This window comes from Trichosurus vulpecula, chromosome 4, assembly GCF_011100635.1.
Source record: "Trichosurus vulpecula isolate mTriVul1 chromosome 4, mTriVul1.pri, whole genome shotgun sequence".
Taxonomy (NCBI): Eukaryota; Metazoa; Chordata; class Mammalia; order Diprotodontia; family Phalangeridae; genus Trichosurus; species Trichosurus vulpecula.
Window position 1 is genome coordinate 229,360,726 of NC_050576.1, and position 16,683 is coordinate 229,377,408.

The 16,683-nt window shown below is 41.3% G+C and overlaps 1 protein-coding gene across 3 annotated transcripts in view; it reads left to right on the top strand.

Moving 5' to 3' along the window:
- Positions 1 to 8,860, top strand: part of KCNAB1 (potassium voltage-gated channel subfamily A member regulatory beta subunit 1) — a 453,996-nt gene extending 445,136 nt beyond the window's left edge. For all 3 annotated transcript variants that reach the window (XM_036757675.1, XM_036757677.1, XM_036757676.1), the window contains 2 exons: positions 2,508 to 2,596; positions 8,301 to 8,860. In XM_036757675.1, coding sequence (XP_036613570.1) covers positions 2,508 to 2,596; positions 8,301 to 8,390 — 179 coding nt within the window. In that variant the 3' untranslated portion in view covers positions 8,391 to 8,860. The remainder of the gene's footprint in view (positions 1 to 2,507; positions 2,597 to 8,300) is intronic.
- Positions 8,861 to 16,683: the final 7,823 nt, after the last annotated feature.

A 16,683-nucleotide genomic window follows, 5' to 3' on the forward strand; every position in this document is an offset into this window, starting at 1 on the left:
AAGTACCTACTATGGGGCCTAGACCCTGAGGATAGAAAGACCAAAAAATACATTATTTCTGACCTCAAGGAACTTACATTAAACAATAACACACAGGTTCACACACACACACACACACACACACACACACGTATACATTTAGAAGGAAGCAGTAAAAACCTAGATGATAACTGGCCTTTCTGGTCCCATCCATTTCCTCTCATGTATTTTTACCCTTGTTTAAATAGTATTCAGGAGAGGGCCCAATCCAATAATGATAGAGAAGTAGGGGGAAATTCAATTTAATTCAACAAACATTTATTTGGGGCCTACTATATGCCAGATACTGTGCTGGGTGCTGGAGATACAAAGACAAAAATGAATTGGTCCCAGTCCTCAAGGAACATCTCTTCTCCTGGGGGGGATTCATAAGCACATACGTAAAGTCACGCAAAGCAAACTGGAGAGGAGGAGAGCACTAACAGCTGGGAAGCAGAGGTGCTGACCAGGAAATGATGCCTGCAGAATCTTGGAACTGAGTTCTGTTTCAAAGGAAGCCAGGATTCTGGGAGGCGACAATGAATTCCAAATGTGAGAGACAATATGCAAAGTCATGGAGGTGGGGAATCGAATATGGTGCATAAGAAACAGCCGACATGCCAGCGATGGAGAATTCATGAAAGGGGAGTCATAAGAAATAAGACGAGGAAAAGTAGGTGGGAGTCAGACTATGGCAGGCTTCAAATGCCAGGCTGTGAATGATGTTATCATTTATCCTGAGGATAAGAGGGAACCAGTGAAGATTTTCAAGTAGAAGAGGAACATGGTTGGATTTGCATTTTGGAAATATCATTTTGTCAGAATGCACCAGCACACCAAAGCTGTTCTAAGAGGAGAATAACCCCTTAGATTTCTTAAGGTATAATGAGAGAAGCTCAGCTGATTTATCAGCAATAAGCAGAGGGAGAAAATGAAAAACCACCTCCATCTGGGGTGCCCTCCAGTGACCCTACAGGGAGATAAGATGGCCAGGATTTAGGAAGGAGCTGACAGACTCCTCTGGCTATTGCCAAACTCTCTGCTCTTCCCCCACTCTCCAGTCACCTGGCCTACGCTGTCATCCATTCAGAACGCTAGAGGTTTTCCCCAAAAATCCTTCAAAATGAGTGCCCCACTGGAAGCTTTCCTACTGCAAAAATCATTTAAATTAACTTGAGAGATGTCACCTAGAATAAGCAAAACCAGAGGGATGGTCAGAGAAGGTTCCTAGAATAAGGGATTTTCCTTTAAATTGAGTTTTGAAGTAATGGGACCTAGATAGGCAAATGGGGAGATTGGGGTGAGGGGAAAGATAAGATCAAGAAAAGATGGCTGACATATCAAGAGCAGCTTTGCTTTCCACACATTATCTCCTTTGAACCTCACCACAACACCATGAACTAAATACTGCAGCTATCATTACCTCCACTTTACAGATGAGTATGCTGAGACTGAAAAAGCTTAGGTGAGGGTTGCTGATAATCCAGTTAAAAAACAGCAACCCCCATTTCGAGCACTTTGTATAGTGGCCAAGAACTGGAATGAGAAGGAAATGGCCAAAGAAATTATAGCATATTAATGTAAAGGAAATTTATTGTGCCATGAAAAATGGTGAAAGTAATGATTTCTGAGAAACTTAGGAAGACTTGTATGAACTGATACAAGTTAAGTGAGCAGAGCCAGGAGAATATTTTGTATAATAACAATATTTGAAAGCAAAAAAACTTTAAAATACTTAAGATCTCTGATCAATGCAATGAGCAATGATGATTCCAAAGGACTGGTGATGATCTTTGAAAGAACAGAGTGATGAAGAACGGATGAAAACTCAAAGAGGAGGTTATCCAGGAGAAGGTGATGAGCAGTATCAAAAGTCACATAGGGCTAGGTCTGAGAAAAGCCTCTTCAGATTTAACAGGAAAGCAATAGAGGCACTTCAGTCAAGGTGCTTATCTGCTGTGTGATGGTGAGTAAGTCAGTTAATCTTTCTGAGCTTTAGGATCTATATCTGTAAAATGGGGGTTATCTTGGCTATAATACCTATCTCCTAGGCTGGCATGACACCCCAAGGAGACAGTGTGTAAGATGTGAGGTAAACTTAAAGTTTGAAAGAAATGCCAGCTACCACCACCACCACCACCACCACCATCATCATCATCACCAAAGAGTCCCTATTAAAACATAACAACTCTTAGGAATGGTGACACCTCAGTGGAATTAGCTAATTAGATAATCTGAGTGTCCAAGATAAAGGGCTTTCTGATGGGGAGGTGGATTGCGCCACAGCCTGGAATGCCACAGCTCCCATGTGGTAAAAGTTGGCCTATCTACCCTACAGGGATGCACTTTGTGTTGCTGTTGCTATTATTATTATTATTAATAATACTTATATGGTACTTTAAGGTTGAACAATCACATTACATATGTTATTTCTCTGACAATTTTCAGAAGTGCTTGAAAAGAATGACTGATTTCTTCTTTTTCCCTAGCATGGTGCCTGCGGAATGAGGGAGTGAGCTCTGTTCTCCTAGGGTGTTCCAATCCTGAGCAACTTATAGAAAACCTTGGTGCCATACAGGTAAGGAGACCCATTACTAACAAGTTCCATCAAGAATGATCTGGAGTTCCTTTGAGGCTCTCCTCAGATGGCAATTTCATCTTCCTCATCTCGATGCCTCAGAGAATCATACCCTTTGAGTTGCCAGGAAGCCCCAAACTCCAAGAATGAGTTAGATCTGGTTTGATCTAGCCAATAAACAACTCTGGTCCATTTACCAATGAATCATCAGTAAGTCTGGTAGACTCTAATTCCATCAAGGAGATTGGAGAGGAATCCTGGACGTATTATCTCAATTCAAAATAAATTACTTCCTGTTGTTTGCTGCACTTCACAGCTGAGAACAAATGAATGAAAAGATAGTTACTAAGCTTTTACCATGTGCCAAGCACTGTACTAAGTTAATGGGGACATAAATATAAACAAGATGATCCCTGTTCCTCAAGGAGCTTATATTCTTTTTTTTTTTTTGGAACAGTGAAAATCAATTTAATCAATAAATCAATGAAAATTAAACATTTATAAAGCACCACTAATGTAACGGTGAAAAAAGTCCCATTACAATAAATCTTTCTTTAAATAAGGGTTCTAAGGAACAAATGCATCTTGTGTCTCCTCACCCTATTATGCTTCAAACATTTCAAACAACTAAGAAATCCCCATTCACCCTTCTCAAACTGGCCATACCCCTAAACCAAGCAAAAATACAACTCACAAAAAAGATTACAGGAGCCAGGCAAGTGGAGAAGACTGAATTGGAACATGTATGATGCTTCTCTTTATTTTTATTTAATTTTTTTGCTTTGTCTTTTTTAAAATAAATTTTATTGATTTTTTTATGTCACCGTACTTACCCCAAATATCCCTCTCCCTTGCCATGTGACAAATAGTATTTTAGAGAGGAAAACAATCAATTCAGCTGATTGATATATTGAAAAAGTAAAAATAAACATGTACAATGTGTTACACCTGTGGACTTACCACCATCACAAAGGCATAGGTTGGGTGTATCTTCTCATACCCCTTCATTTGAGTCCTGTTTGATCATTATAATCTTCTAACATTTACTTTGATTTTTTTGGTGTGTTGTCATTCTTTCAATTTACATTGCTGTATTACTGTATAGATTGTTTTCTCGGTTCTGCAGACTTCATTCTGCATCAGTTCACATAGCTCTTTCCAGGCTTCTCTGTATTCATCACACACATCATTTCTTCCAGCACTGTCATATTCCTTTACATTCATGTACCACAGTTTGTTTAGCCATGAATCAAGAGGCATCTACTTTGTTTCTAATTCTTAGCTATCACAAAAAGTGCTACTATAAATATTTTGGAGTGTATGGTGACTTTTTTCTTGTCAATGATTTTGGTGCAAAGGATATGGGTATCTTAGTCACTTTATCCTTATAATTCCAAATTGTTTTCCCAAATAGTTATACCATTCATAGCTTCACCAACAATGTATTAATGTGCCTATCCTTGCACAACCCTTCCATCATTGACTACTGCCACTTTTGGAAATATTTGCCAATTTGCTGGGTATGGGGTAAAACCTCAGGGTTCTTTTGATTTGCATTTCTTTTATTATTAGTGATTTAGAACATTTTTTCACATGGTTGTGGTTACTTTGCAGTTCTTCTTTTGAAAATTATTTGTTCATATCCTTTGATCATTTATCTTTTTGGAATAGTCTCTTTTCCTTCTTGGAATCAAGTGTTTCTTTTCGATTCACAATGCCTTGGGTTTTATTTCATAGCCTAGAAATGTGTTTTCCAGCAACAGATTCATTTTATCAGTGAGTGTGCTGTGGGATTCATTACAAAAAGATTTTATCAGCACCCGCTTTTGAGATCTCCCCAAACTACTTAATCTTCCTAAGCACTCCTCAACTTCTCTATTAGAAAAATGTTGTTGTTGACTTCAGTGGTGATCAATTAATCACAAGTTGAGAACTTCACATTCTTTGCTACTGAGGAAAGATACTCTCTGGGAAATGGACCTTACTTTTTGTTCCTCTTCCAATGAGTTCCTGCTCCATTTTTCTTACTTAAAGCTTGATTTTCTTATTTGGTCACCTGGTTATAGTCATGGCTAATCAAGGCAAAGTTTCTGAAGTTTGGTTCTTTAGTTTTTGAAATATGTCAGACAACAAGAACACTAAAGCAGATTTTGCCTCTAATGAATGAATTACTAACCAGAGCTTACAGGCAACATGGCATTTGTGGAAAGAGAACCAGCCTCACAGCCAGAAAGACCTGGCTAAGTCCCACTTCTGACACCCAGAGGCTGTGTGACCCTGGGCCAGTCCCTCTACCTCTCAATGTTCTAGGCAATTCTCTAAAACTGTAAGTTACAGAGAAGGTGCCAACCTGCATTGGTAGAAGGAGTTTCCTTATCTGGGAGCTCCATTTACTAATGAAATCCCAAGCTCACTTCCCATCCTATAATTGATCAGCTGTTTCCAATCCAGAAGATTCCGATCCAGATCTGTCCAAAAGCTTTGATCCTTTTGAGAGAAGGGCTAATAAGGAGAGGTGGATATAACGGTGATGATGATGATGATGATGATGATGATGATGATGGTGATGGTGATGGTGATGATGATGGTGATGGTGATGGTGATGATGATGGTGGTGATGGTGGTAGTGGTGATGGTGATGATGGTGGTGATGGTGATGGTGATGATGGTGGTGGTGGTGGTGATGATGATGGAGATGATGATGATGATGATGCTGTTGATGATAATGATGATGATGATGATAAGGAGAGGGAGGGGACAGGAAAGGGAGGAGGGGGAGGAGGAGGGAAAGAAAAAGAGTAGGAATAGAAGAAAGAAGAGAAGGAAGAAAGAGGTGGAGAAGGAAAAAGGAGGAGAGAGAGAAAGAAAGAGTATTTATAGAGTACTTTTCAGTTTGCAAAACCATGGCTATTGTACTAATGTGACTACAGTCAAATAGTGTGGCTGAAACCAGGAGTAGTAATCAAGAATCATTATTCATCAATACAGCTCCATGTAGAGCAGTAAACTATTCCAGAGAGGAATCAAATCTTTGTCCATTGGCCTATAGAGTAACCTGTGCTTCAGGCACTGTGAAGGATGGAGAGAAGAAATCATGATAGCCTTCTAGTCCTGGATGGAGACCCTGCCCAGGGTCAGGTACTATGGGGCTTTGCTAGGCCTGTTCAATGGATATTTTTCACTCTATTCCAATTTACATCCTACCTGAGAACTCAAGATTAGCTAAATCAAGAGTTGATTTAAGACCAAGGGTCCTAGTAATAGCTATGGAGGTATAGGGGCCCAACAGCCTTGTGAATCTAGCCCTCCTTACCTCTCTGCCAAGGAGAAATCCACCTGAGGATAAAGCCTGCTGACTGGGTTGGACCTCTGTGTTTTAAAGGGACAGATAGCTTCTCTCCCTGTGCTGGGAGAAGACTGAGAGGCTCTAACTGCATGAATTCTGAGAATTGTAGCCCTGGATTGACAGCACTGAAATGGAGCTGAAATTCTTGGTAGCACATGCATGGACCTAGGGGTTGGAAGAAAAGGATGTCAGCAGACTGGAACAAGAAATAGCAGTGACAATGAGCTGTGGTGGGTGGGGGAAAAGAGAGAGAGAGGAAGAGGGAGGGGGAAAAGAGACAGAGACAGAGACAGAGAAAAAGAGAAAGAGGGGAGAGAAGAGGGGGAAAGGAGAGAGATCACTTATTTACAATTTACAGCAGGCACTTTGCACAGACTCAGACTGAGATGACAGAGTGGCTTGGGTACTGTCTCTTCAAATCCCCTCGCCCACCCCCAGGCCCACTACTGCCCTGAAGACTGCAGACATTACAAGAATTTTCCACTGCTTAAGTTGTCCCTGTTGTCTGATTTTGTTGGTAGTGCCTTAGGAACTATCATGTAGAATGATGACCAGTTATGACTGATTTTTGTCAGTTATTAATTTGCAAATGGGGGAGTGACCACAGAGGGGGCTAATAAAGGGGCAGAGTCTGCTTCCGAGAGGGAAGTAGAGGTCTGACCCATCTGTCTAAAATAGCTTTGGTTTTTTATCCTAGCCTGGGGGCTCTGTATTCTAATGGTGAAAATGTTATCATTTATTAATTTTGATTAATAAATTTTGGTGCACTCCCTAAAAGGAGAATTTAAACTGAATCCAAGGTTTGTCTTCTGGCCTTGAGATTAAAATGTCTAGCCAGGCAGTCTGGTGAGGAGGATGGACCAGCACCTGGAAGCTAAGTCTCATTCCTCTAATGTCCTTCCTTGGGCATGCCCAGTAGAATACAGGCAGTGCTGGGAAGTAGCCCACCTGGTAAGACCAGAAAAGCAGGGTCTAGGAAGAATGGCTATGCCCCAAAAATTCCAAAGGTGGATGCCAAAGGGAGGAGCACCACCTACTGGTTATATATAAAATAGATGTTCCACTTAAATACCTAGGTATTTAAAGACTTGGTTAATTTTTATTAGATATCATGTCATTTAAGAGAAGATATAAACTCAATTAAATTTTTATTTTAATTTTATTTTTTAATTTTCCTAGGTTACATGTGTCTTTGTGGCAATTCACAACTTCATGATTACATTATCCTTAACTCTTCCAAGTTAATACTCTCACAAAGGAGAGTCATCATTTAAATGAACTATACTTACACTTTTTAATGCATATTAATATTATGGTAATATTAATATTAAGATATTATGGTAATCTGTAGTGTTTGATACTACAATAAAATTCTCCAGATGAGGATAGATCGAATCAGTAGTAGATGCCCAGGCAAAAACATCTATTTTAAATACATTTGTGGCTCTCCGTAGATCTCCCTAGTTTGACACTTCAGAGATCTATGAGTGTCCATATAGATAATCTCAAATCCAGATGGCAGCTCGACATTCTACTCAATTGCCTTTTTGAATTTCTAGAAGCCCCCCAATTTTATTACCCAGTGGCCAACCTGACAGCAATGTGGCTGGCCAATCTTAGCTAGGTTACTCTTTGAGTTGACATGTAATCTGTAAACAGGCCTAAAGTGGTCTTCCGTCTTCTTCATATATAACGTTCATATTTTTTCTGTTAGAATGGAAACTCCATGAAGTTAAGAGCCAGTTTTTTGGGAGTTTTACTTTATATTCCCAGTGTTTTGTACAGTGCCTGGAACACAGTCAGCTCTTAATAAATCATTCTTAATTGATTGACTATTTCCACCTTAGTAAGTCCTGTCAGAGCTTGTGGTCCTGGGAACTGAGGGTCACCCCCTCACCTTGAAGAGGCGTTGCAGGGTGTTAGGAGAGAGCAAAGTGTTTAATAGCAAGAATAGAGGACAAATGATACTCAAATACAACAGGAAATCATAAAGTTCATCCATGTGACAGATACTGTGCTGGTCAGTGGTGGACGGGGTCCAGAATGTTGGACTTAGAATTTGGAAGATCTGAGCTCAAATTGCCCCTCAATGCCTAGATGTGTGACCCTAGCGGAGTCTCTGTACCTGTTTGTCTCGGTTTTCTCATCTGTAAAATGGGGTTAACAATAACACCTCCCTCCCAGATGTGCTGCGAGAATCCAGTGAGACGCCATAAAGCGCCATAGAAATGTTAGCTCTCATTATGGTTGTTGTCACTATCGTACAAGGACAAAAGTGACAGTCTCTGCCTTCAAAAAGCTTCCACGTTGCTTGGAAGGTCACATCCACCATTCGTTTTCCTTTTCTCTCCGTCTCAGGTCCTCCCAAAGATGACTTCGCACGTGGTGAACGAGATCGACAGCATACTGCGAAACAAGCCCTACAGTAAAAAGGACTACCGCTCCTAATCCGCTGCATGAGGCGATGGAAGTGCATGGTTAAAAGAGGGGCCTGTACCCGGTTCAGAACTGTTCCAATATCCAGTCATCCAAGCCACTTAGCAAGCAGCCTGCTGCTCAACCTCTAGCGTTCCTGGATCCTCCGAGGTGTCTGCTGTCGCTACCGCTGTGCGCCCATGTTTGAAAGCACACGCGAAAACTCACCACCCAACAAGAGCGATTCTATTTTCTTATCTATGACTAAAGCCGCCGCCGCCACCGATCCTTGCGTTCTTGCTCTCTGTACCTCACGCTTACGCAATGAAAAGTAGATGGAAAACAAAAACAAAAGATTTATAACCTTCGGGTGTTTGGTAACATAAAGAAGGCTGTACAGATATATTTTTTCAAACGAACAAAATCCACAGATGCGATTGTGAGATATAAAAAAAATGTCTTAGCTGAAGTCTTGACGAGGCTTAGGATCCTGCAGGAGTAATTTCAAGACCTTTTCTTCTAAAATCTAGTTTTCTTTCGCTTGGTCATTAAGAAAGCTGTCTGTCATTATTGGAGATGGGGACTGAGAATCTCATCAGCATAGGGTACCCCCAGCATGGAAACTCCCTCCCCTGAGGCAGATTGGCAGTTTGTGCATAACACAGCCTTAGAAGGTTCCCCGGGGCTCGGAGCGTTTAGGTGACTTCGTGGTCACACAGCTAGCAAGTGTCTCAGGCAGGATTTGCACCCAAGGCTCCAAGGGCAGTCTCTCACTTGTCTATGTTACCTTTACTTTTAAATATCAGCTGCAGTTTGGACCACAAGACTGTCTTCTACACCTTTGTCAGTGTTCCCGTTCAGACATCAATAGTGTTCACTTACAGATTAAATGAATAGTTGATAATAGGATGGATCACATAATAATTAAGCAGAGATGTTATGATGTCTTTATGAAAGGGAGATAAATGTATGCTTCTAAGGAATCTTAGTTCTGAATAAATCATAAACCGATGTATCTGCAAAGTATTCGTTTTTGTCTATATTTTATTAAAAGCTGTTTCATACATTTGACTGCTTGTAGGTATAGCTTCTGAAAGTTTCAGTATTTGAACTTTTAAGATATATGTATGCTCAGTTGCAATTTAATGCTATAAAATGCCCAGAAAAAGCAAATGTTCAACACTAAGATGAGTTCTGGGGTTTTACTATCAATCTAATGCTTGGTACTAGGGGGAGATGTCAACACAAAGTAGGTTGTATGTTTCATGGAGGTGCTGGGTCACCTAGGCAGTGGACTTTGGTTAATGTGGAGTCCCTCACTGACCCATTGAGAAACAGGTGAAAACTTTCTGATGGCTGTCACCCCAATAGATACATTAAGCCATAGTATGCATGAGACACAGCATGAGCTAAAAGCGAATGGTTTGGTTGGGCACAAGTCCATCTTGACCTTGAGCTGTGATGAATCCTGTTGCTGAATGACCTCTTGTATCCTCCTGTATGATATTTGCCACCTGTATCCGCTTAACAGAGATGCTGTGAGCTCCCGCCTATCCCTCAGAGGGAAAGAAATCTGGTTTTTAGCTGGTGGCCCATTAATGATCAGACCACCAGAAAGAAGTACAAAATTTCAACCTTCATTTTCTCAGCAACAGGACCATGTCACTTTTACATGAAACACTTTGAACCCAAAGAATGTAGAATTCACATAGACTTGTATTTACTATCATTTACGGAGATGTGTGGTTCAATGCTAAATCTTAATGGGTGAACATGGAGCACCAACAATTTTTCCTTGATAATCATCAACTTGTAACTATTTCATGGAGATAATTTTGTTCCCCACTCCCCCCAACCATCAACCGTAAGCGTATCAGATTCATGATAGAAACACCTTTAAAAACCATTCTGTATTTCATCTGACAGTCTATTATGTGTATAAATGAGCTGTGGCGCCACGTATCAGGAATTGCAATCTTACTATACATTTGCTTGGAGATAATAAAAGTATTTTGTGCATCTAATCTTCTAACTAGAAAGTTCATTATTCAGTATTTTGCGAGGTAAAATTTACATAACCTCACAAAAAAGGAAACAGTGCATTGAACGGGATGTGTTATTACTGCCAAGTCAGATAGAAAGATTGATAACAAATAGGAAAAGGGGAAGGATACAATTATTTTATATGACCTTAGATATGAACCACCATAATTAGTCGGTCAATAAACACTCTGAATTTTGAATCTAGAGATATGAGTTCAGATCTTGGGGAGGACCTCATGATTTGAAGGATGCCACCTCTCATCACAGGGAGAGAGCACTGGGGCTGGCATCAAAAAGAACTGAGTTTAAATTCTGCCAGACATTTATTAGATGTGTAACCCCAAACAAATCACTTAATTTCTCATGATGCCCCTCCCCATAAAATGAAGGGTTAAACTCAATGACTTCTGAAGTCTGTTTGGCTCTAACTCTACGATCGTAGGTTATTCTTCTAACTAGGACCAGAGTCAGGGTTGGACAACTGGGCTTTTGTCTCGGGGTGCCAAATTTTAAGGGTACTGGTAGGTTTTATAGTGCTTCCACAACACAGAAATAACAGAGCTCAGCAGCTGGTAATAGTAGTAAGAGTCACAGTAAGAATGGTAAGTTTTGGATGAAATATAAAGCTTCCAGGTAAGGCATTGGGGCAAGCTCTCCCCTCCCTGTGCAGCAGCCTTACGCCACAATCTCATTCTCCACTTCCCTGACTCTTCAAACAGCATATTCTCAAATAAGAAAATCTTAGTCCAAATCTAAATAGATGAGGAAGTAAATTCATAATGGTTAAGTTAAAGGTGTGGGATTCTTACTGCTTTGACCAGCTGGAGTTTGAGGGGCTCATCCCAAGCCCAAGAATTATCATAGTTCTGCTTCTAATTCCTACAACAAGGATGAGAGAATCCTAAAGAAAATCTTAGGGAATTTCCAAATGAAAGGAGCTTGGAGAGATTTTATATGAATACCATAAAGCCCCAACTTGCTTATGGGCTTCCAAACAGAAGGGAAAGTTGTTATTGAATAGTACTTGGAACAGTCATGCACACAGAGCTTCCCCCCTACCCCCCCCCAAAAAAAGTCCTCTACACTAATTCTTAACCATGTCTGTGTCTCGGACCCCTTTGGGAGTCTGGTAAAGCCTACGGACTCCGTCTCAGAATGATGGTTTTTGCTAACTACATTCATAAATGAAGGACATGCTAAATTTCAATTAGAGGTTATCTTTTCCTCATCTAAATTCCCAGCTCTTCTGCAACCTAGAGAGGTCTGTGGACCCTGGATGACAAATTTATGCTCTAATTGCATGGGTTTTCTGCGACACACTTAAGATCTCCAATAACCTTTTCTTTTTTCAAAGGATGGAATCCATGTACAGAGAACATTTTGTTCTTGGAAGTAAAATTAGCAGTCACGGACCTCAAACTCACAGCCAAGATGGCAAGTAAAGAGAGGAGCAATGCATCCCAGTACATTTCCTAACACCTCACCTCCCTCCAACAAAGAATGCCAAGGTGTGCTCCAAGGTTGGCTCTGTGTCAGTCTCCGCACTGCAAAAAAAATCACTAAGGGGAAACAGCAGGGCCTGGGATACACGGCGCCAAAGGGGCAGGGGACCAGGGGGGCAGAGCCGGCAGATGTGGGCTAATGCTGCTGACCTTTGTCTGCTATGAAATTGTGCCTGCTCATTTTCATATGTGACTCTCATTATGTGGTCTTTTGATCTGCCACTTCAAAACCTGTAAATACAATTAAGTGTGCCCAAAATTAGGACACAGATTTAATTTTAAAAATGAAAATCACCCCTAATGCTAAAGAACTTCTAAAAAGTCCAAGATTTGGAAATGTTATGGGATTAAAGAAAGCTGAAGTTTAATGGAACACTCCTTAATATTAAGGCTGAGTTGTCAACAGGGATGATGGAATCAGGGGCTCTCCATGACACAAAAAGGGTTAAAAACCCCTGCTCCCTTCCCTTCCTCCAAGGCTATTCTGACCAGATCAATTTTCCCTCCTCCCCATAAAACACACACACACACACACACCACTCCCAGTAATCAGGCAGGGTCATATCGCAGCTGAAAGGATAGAGTTAATGAGAATGCTTAATCAAGTTAAAGGAAAACCAGTAAAGGGAATTAGGACCCCCAAAATGGAGGCTACACATCTCCAGAAGCACAGGGTGATATCATGCAGAATCATAAAGCATGACAGGGACCTTAGGGGTCATCTTGTTCATCTCCATTTTACAGGGGGTGAACAGAGTGACTTACCCAAGGTCACAACCTGGGATTCGAGCCCTGACTCCAAGCACCCTGCCCCACTCACCTACTCATTTCCCCACCCTGCTCACCTCCCGGGCAGCCAGGCACAAAATCGTGAAACTCTGAAAATCAGAAGATCTGCTCCCTCGAATGCTTTGCTTGTACAAGCCTCCAGTGTCTGGGAATTCCACCAGGTCATCTCTGCAGCTAAGAGGCAGCCCCAACAGGAGAGGCTGAGTCCAGACAGCAGGTCAAGGAGATCAAAGTCTTTGGGAAACAGGATCTCTTATGGCTCCTAGAGATGTGTTAATAGTTGGGAAGCAGCTAGGTGGCACAGGGGAGAGAACACTGGACTTGGGATTTGGGAAGACATGAATTCAAATCCTTCCTCTTACACTAACCAGATGACCCTGTGCCAGTTCTCTCAGCCTCAGCCCAGTAAGTACACCGACTTCGCTGAATTGTTGTGAGGCTCAAATACAATCAAACTCAGAGCACTAGCTAAGTGTGAGCCATTACTGGATAGCAGTGGGGAAAAAGGAGGGAAAGCCCCACACAGGAGGGAAGAATGAAGGCACCTGCTGAGCAGAAGGCACTGGCCTCCTTTACCTTGCTGTGGTGGCAGCATTCAGGACTTCTGGCCATAGGCTCCCACATAATGCACAGTCCAGGGAAAAAACTTGTTTTTGTCTGGAGGAAAGGGAGGAATGGTGCATGCCAGTGATGCTCAAGCTGTGTCTGTAGTACTAAGATCCAATTAACACACACCCCAACCCTTTTGAAAGCCAGAATCCAAGGGAAATAAACTTCTATCTGAAGCAATATGTTGCCACTGTTTTTCAGTGGAGGGGGAAGATGATGAAAATATATAAAATGGGCAGGGGTGGTGTCTGTGATAACTGCATTTCGAGATTTGTACAGCACTTTATCTACATGATTTCACTGTTTCCTCGTGACCGCCTTGTAAGGTAGATGCTACCACCCCCATTTTACAGATACTGAGGCACAAAGAGATGAAATGGTTCACCTGGGGGGGCACAGCTAATGTGTGTCTTTCGGTTTCAAGTCCATCTCTAACCACTCCACTATGCAATAAAAAGGTTGGTAATCACTAGTACCAAACATCAATATGATGAGCCCTTGATAAAAACAAGCTAACACCAGAGGATGATACCACATTGTCAGAAAAGGTACCCTTGAATAAACACAGGGGCATTTTATTGGAGACTTGAAAACACTATTCTCAGGGAGTAAAAAACCATACCAAACCACCATTGTAAGGGAAGATCAGGTCCAGGAATAAATTTCACCTACCTCCTCTTCAAGTTATTCAAGTCACTGTTTCAATAGAAACTACTGTAAGAACAGGTTCCCAAACTCAACCACTATCACTCCTGAGCTAATAATTGACACTGTTTGCCAATTCAACTTGCTCCAAAAAGCCGTGACATCGTTTTCATTTTTAATTGAGTGACTGCCATCTAGTGGCAATTTTCCGGTAATTCTTAAAGTGCCTTTGGTCCAACTGTGGTATACCGGATTCAATCACTGAATTCGTAGTAATAAAAATACTAAGCCCACATTTGAGCCAGTGGTTCACATTTTTCCCTAGCAGCTAAGAAAATCTTAAACATACATAGCATTTATGTATAGTACAAGATTTGGGTTATTTCCTATCACTATTGGATAAAGCTCTCATTATACTCACTGTGATAAATGAGAAGCCTTCTAGATAAAGTGGCAGGAACAGAGGGCAGGAAGATCAGCCTCCCCACACCTACCCAGCCAAAACCTAAAATCACATCGTGGCAAATAAAAATCAGGAAATCCAATGAGGATCTCCATTGCCCGCTTCACCTCAGAACTACAGAGAAAGTCTGCCAGAAAGCCCCAGGTGATGGAAAGGGAGCTGTCAGCCAAGTCAGCACGCCCAGCATACCAGCAAACCAGCCCACAGCCTCCCAGTACAACTGAGACAGACCAGAGAAACATGTGACCTACAGGGCTTAATGACCAGAGCCTCCTGAGACAGCTCCAGGATGTCTGGCAACCCACCACACAGCCCTTGGAAGCTCCCAGAACCCCTCAGGCTCTAAGGTCCCTGGAACTCTATCCCAAGATGCCACAGAGAGCCTTGAAAACCAGGTGCATCAATCCTCATGGATCCAGGAGAGTAAGGCCAGAAGGTGGACCCAGGCGAAGCAATAGAGGACGACACAAAATAGGGCCGATGACCACCCAAACACGGCTGATGACCACCCTATCCAGAAGTATAGAAGACAGAACCTGGGCCTAGCACAAAACCCCGGGTCAAGAACTAGGCTAGAAAGGTAAGTAGTAAACTGAAGAAAACGCCTATCACGAGAACCATTGCAGGCTCAGAGATACCCAAAAATCCAACCTAGAATGTCAACTTAAAGAGAAAATGGGCTTTCCACAAGGTCTACATGAATAACGGGAAGGAACAGAGCAAGACGTTTTGTTGTTGTTTTAATGACATGAAAAAGCTCATGGAGAGAACTTCAAGGAAACTAAACAGCTTAGATCAGAAAGTAACAAATCTTATCTCAGAAATGGGACATTGTGAATTCAGAACAGATCAAACAGAAATCAGTGACTCCATGGACAGTAAGAAACATTAAGAAAGTAGGAGAAAACGTAAGATAGCTGTCACATGCGCGCGCGCGCGCACACACACACACACACAAACTGACCCGGAAAACAAGTCAAAGACAAATAATTTAATAATCATTGGCCTCTCTGAAAACTATGTTTAAAAAAAAATCTAAAAAACCTGAATATTGTATTTCAAGGCATCACAAATTAAAACTACCCAGATCTACTATAACCAGAAAGCAGTGACTACAGAATGAATACATCTACTACCTCCTGAAACCCTAAAGGTAAAGTCTAAGAAATGTCATAATCAAAATCTTGAGCTTCCACATCAAAAATTCTGTAAGCATCCAGAAAAGAGTTGGTTATTAACCACAGTCGAGATCATATAAGTTTTACAGCATTGACCATATTTTTACAACATTAACTATATTTTTTATAGCATTTACTATATTTTACGGCATTTATTGGCAGCTCATACTATAAGAAAACAGATTCAAATACAATATTCCAAAAGGCCAATGACATAGGCTTTCAAACAATAATTCCCTGCAGGCAGGGAAAAAAAAAAAAAGATCTTTAATAGAATAGAGAAGACTTTTCCCAATGAAAACCCCAGAGCTAACAGGAGACTTTGAAATGCACAGAATCGAGGGACACCTAGAAAGGCAAATTTCTTCAAGCACGGGCAAAGGACTATATGATGACGCAGTGCAAGTATCCCTTTAGACTTTTATTTTTCAAAGGAAATCAAAGGAATTAAATAAGAAAAACAGGCTGAACCTGGGAGTATCCTGGTTGTATTGAGGGTTTTAGATAGAGAAAGAGAATGGAGGGTAAAAGGAGGAAGAAAGGATGGAACTTGGATTTCTCAGACTGGGCTGCATGAGAAGAATAAACACACAGAGAAAGAGCTGGGGGAGCAGGCATCTCATGAACCTCCCACTATTACCTGAATCAACCTGAAAACAGACACTTACAGACACAACAAACACAAAGTTTGTGGTAGAAATGCATCATATTCAACAGAGAAATAAGTGGAGATAAGGAGAGGAGGACTTAAGAGGGAGGATAACACTGGGGAGTGAAGATTTACAAGCAAAACAAAGTCCCTGATCCTGAATGGAAAATTAAAAGAAAGAAAACACCTGGAATGGAGGGGGCGGAGGGTGCCCCTCAATTGGGGAATGGCTGAACAAACTGTGTCATATAAATACAGGCTCTCCCCAAAGACCCAGTGCCATTTTAAGCCTTAATAGCTTTAAACTTAATCGCTCAGAACAGAAGTTATTAAGGCTTAAAACTGCACTGACTTTGGAACAGCTGTAAGAGAATATTCTTGCATTGTAAGAAATGATATAGAAAAGTCCTGGGAAGGATGAACTGATGTAGAATGAAGTGAGCAGAAC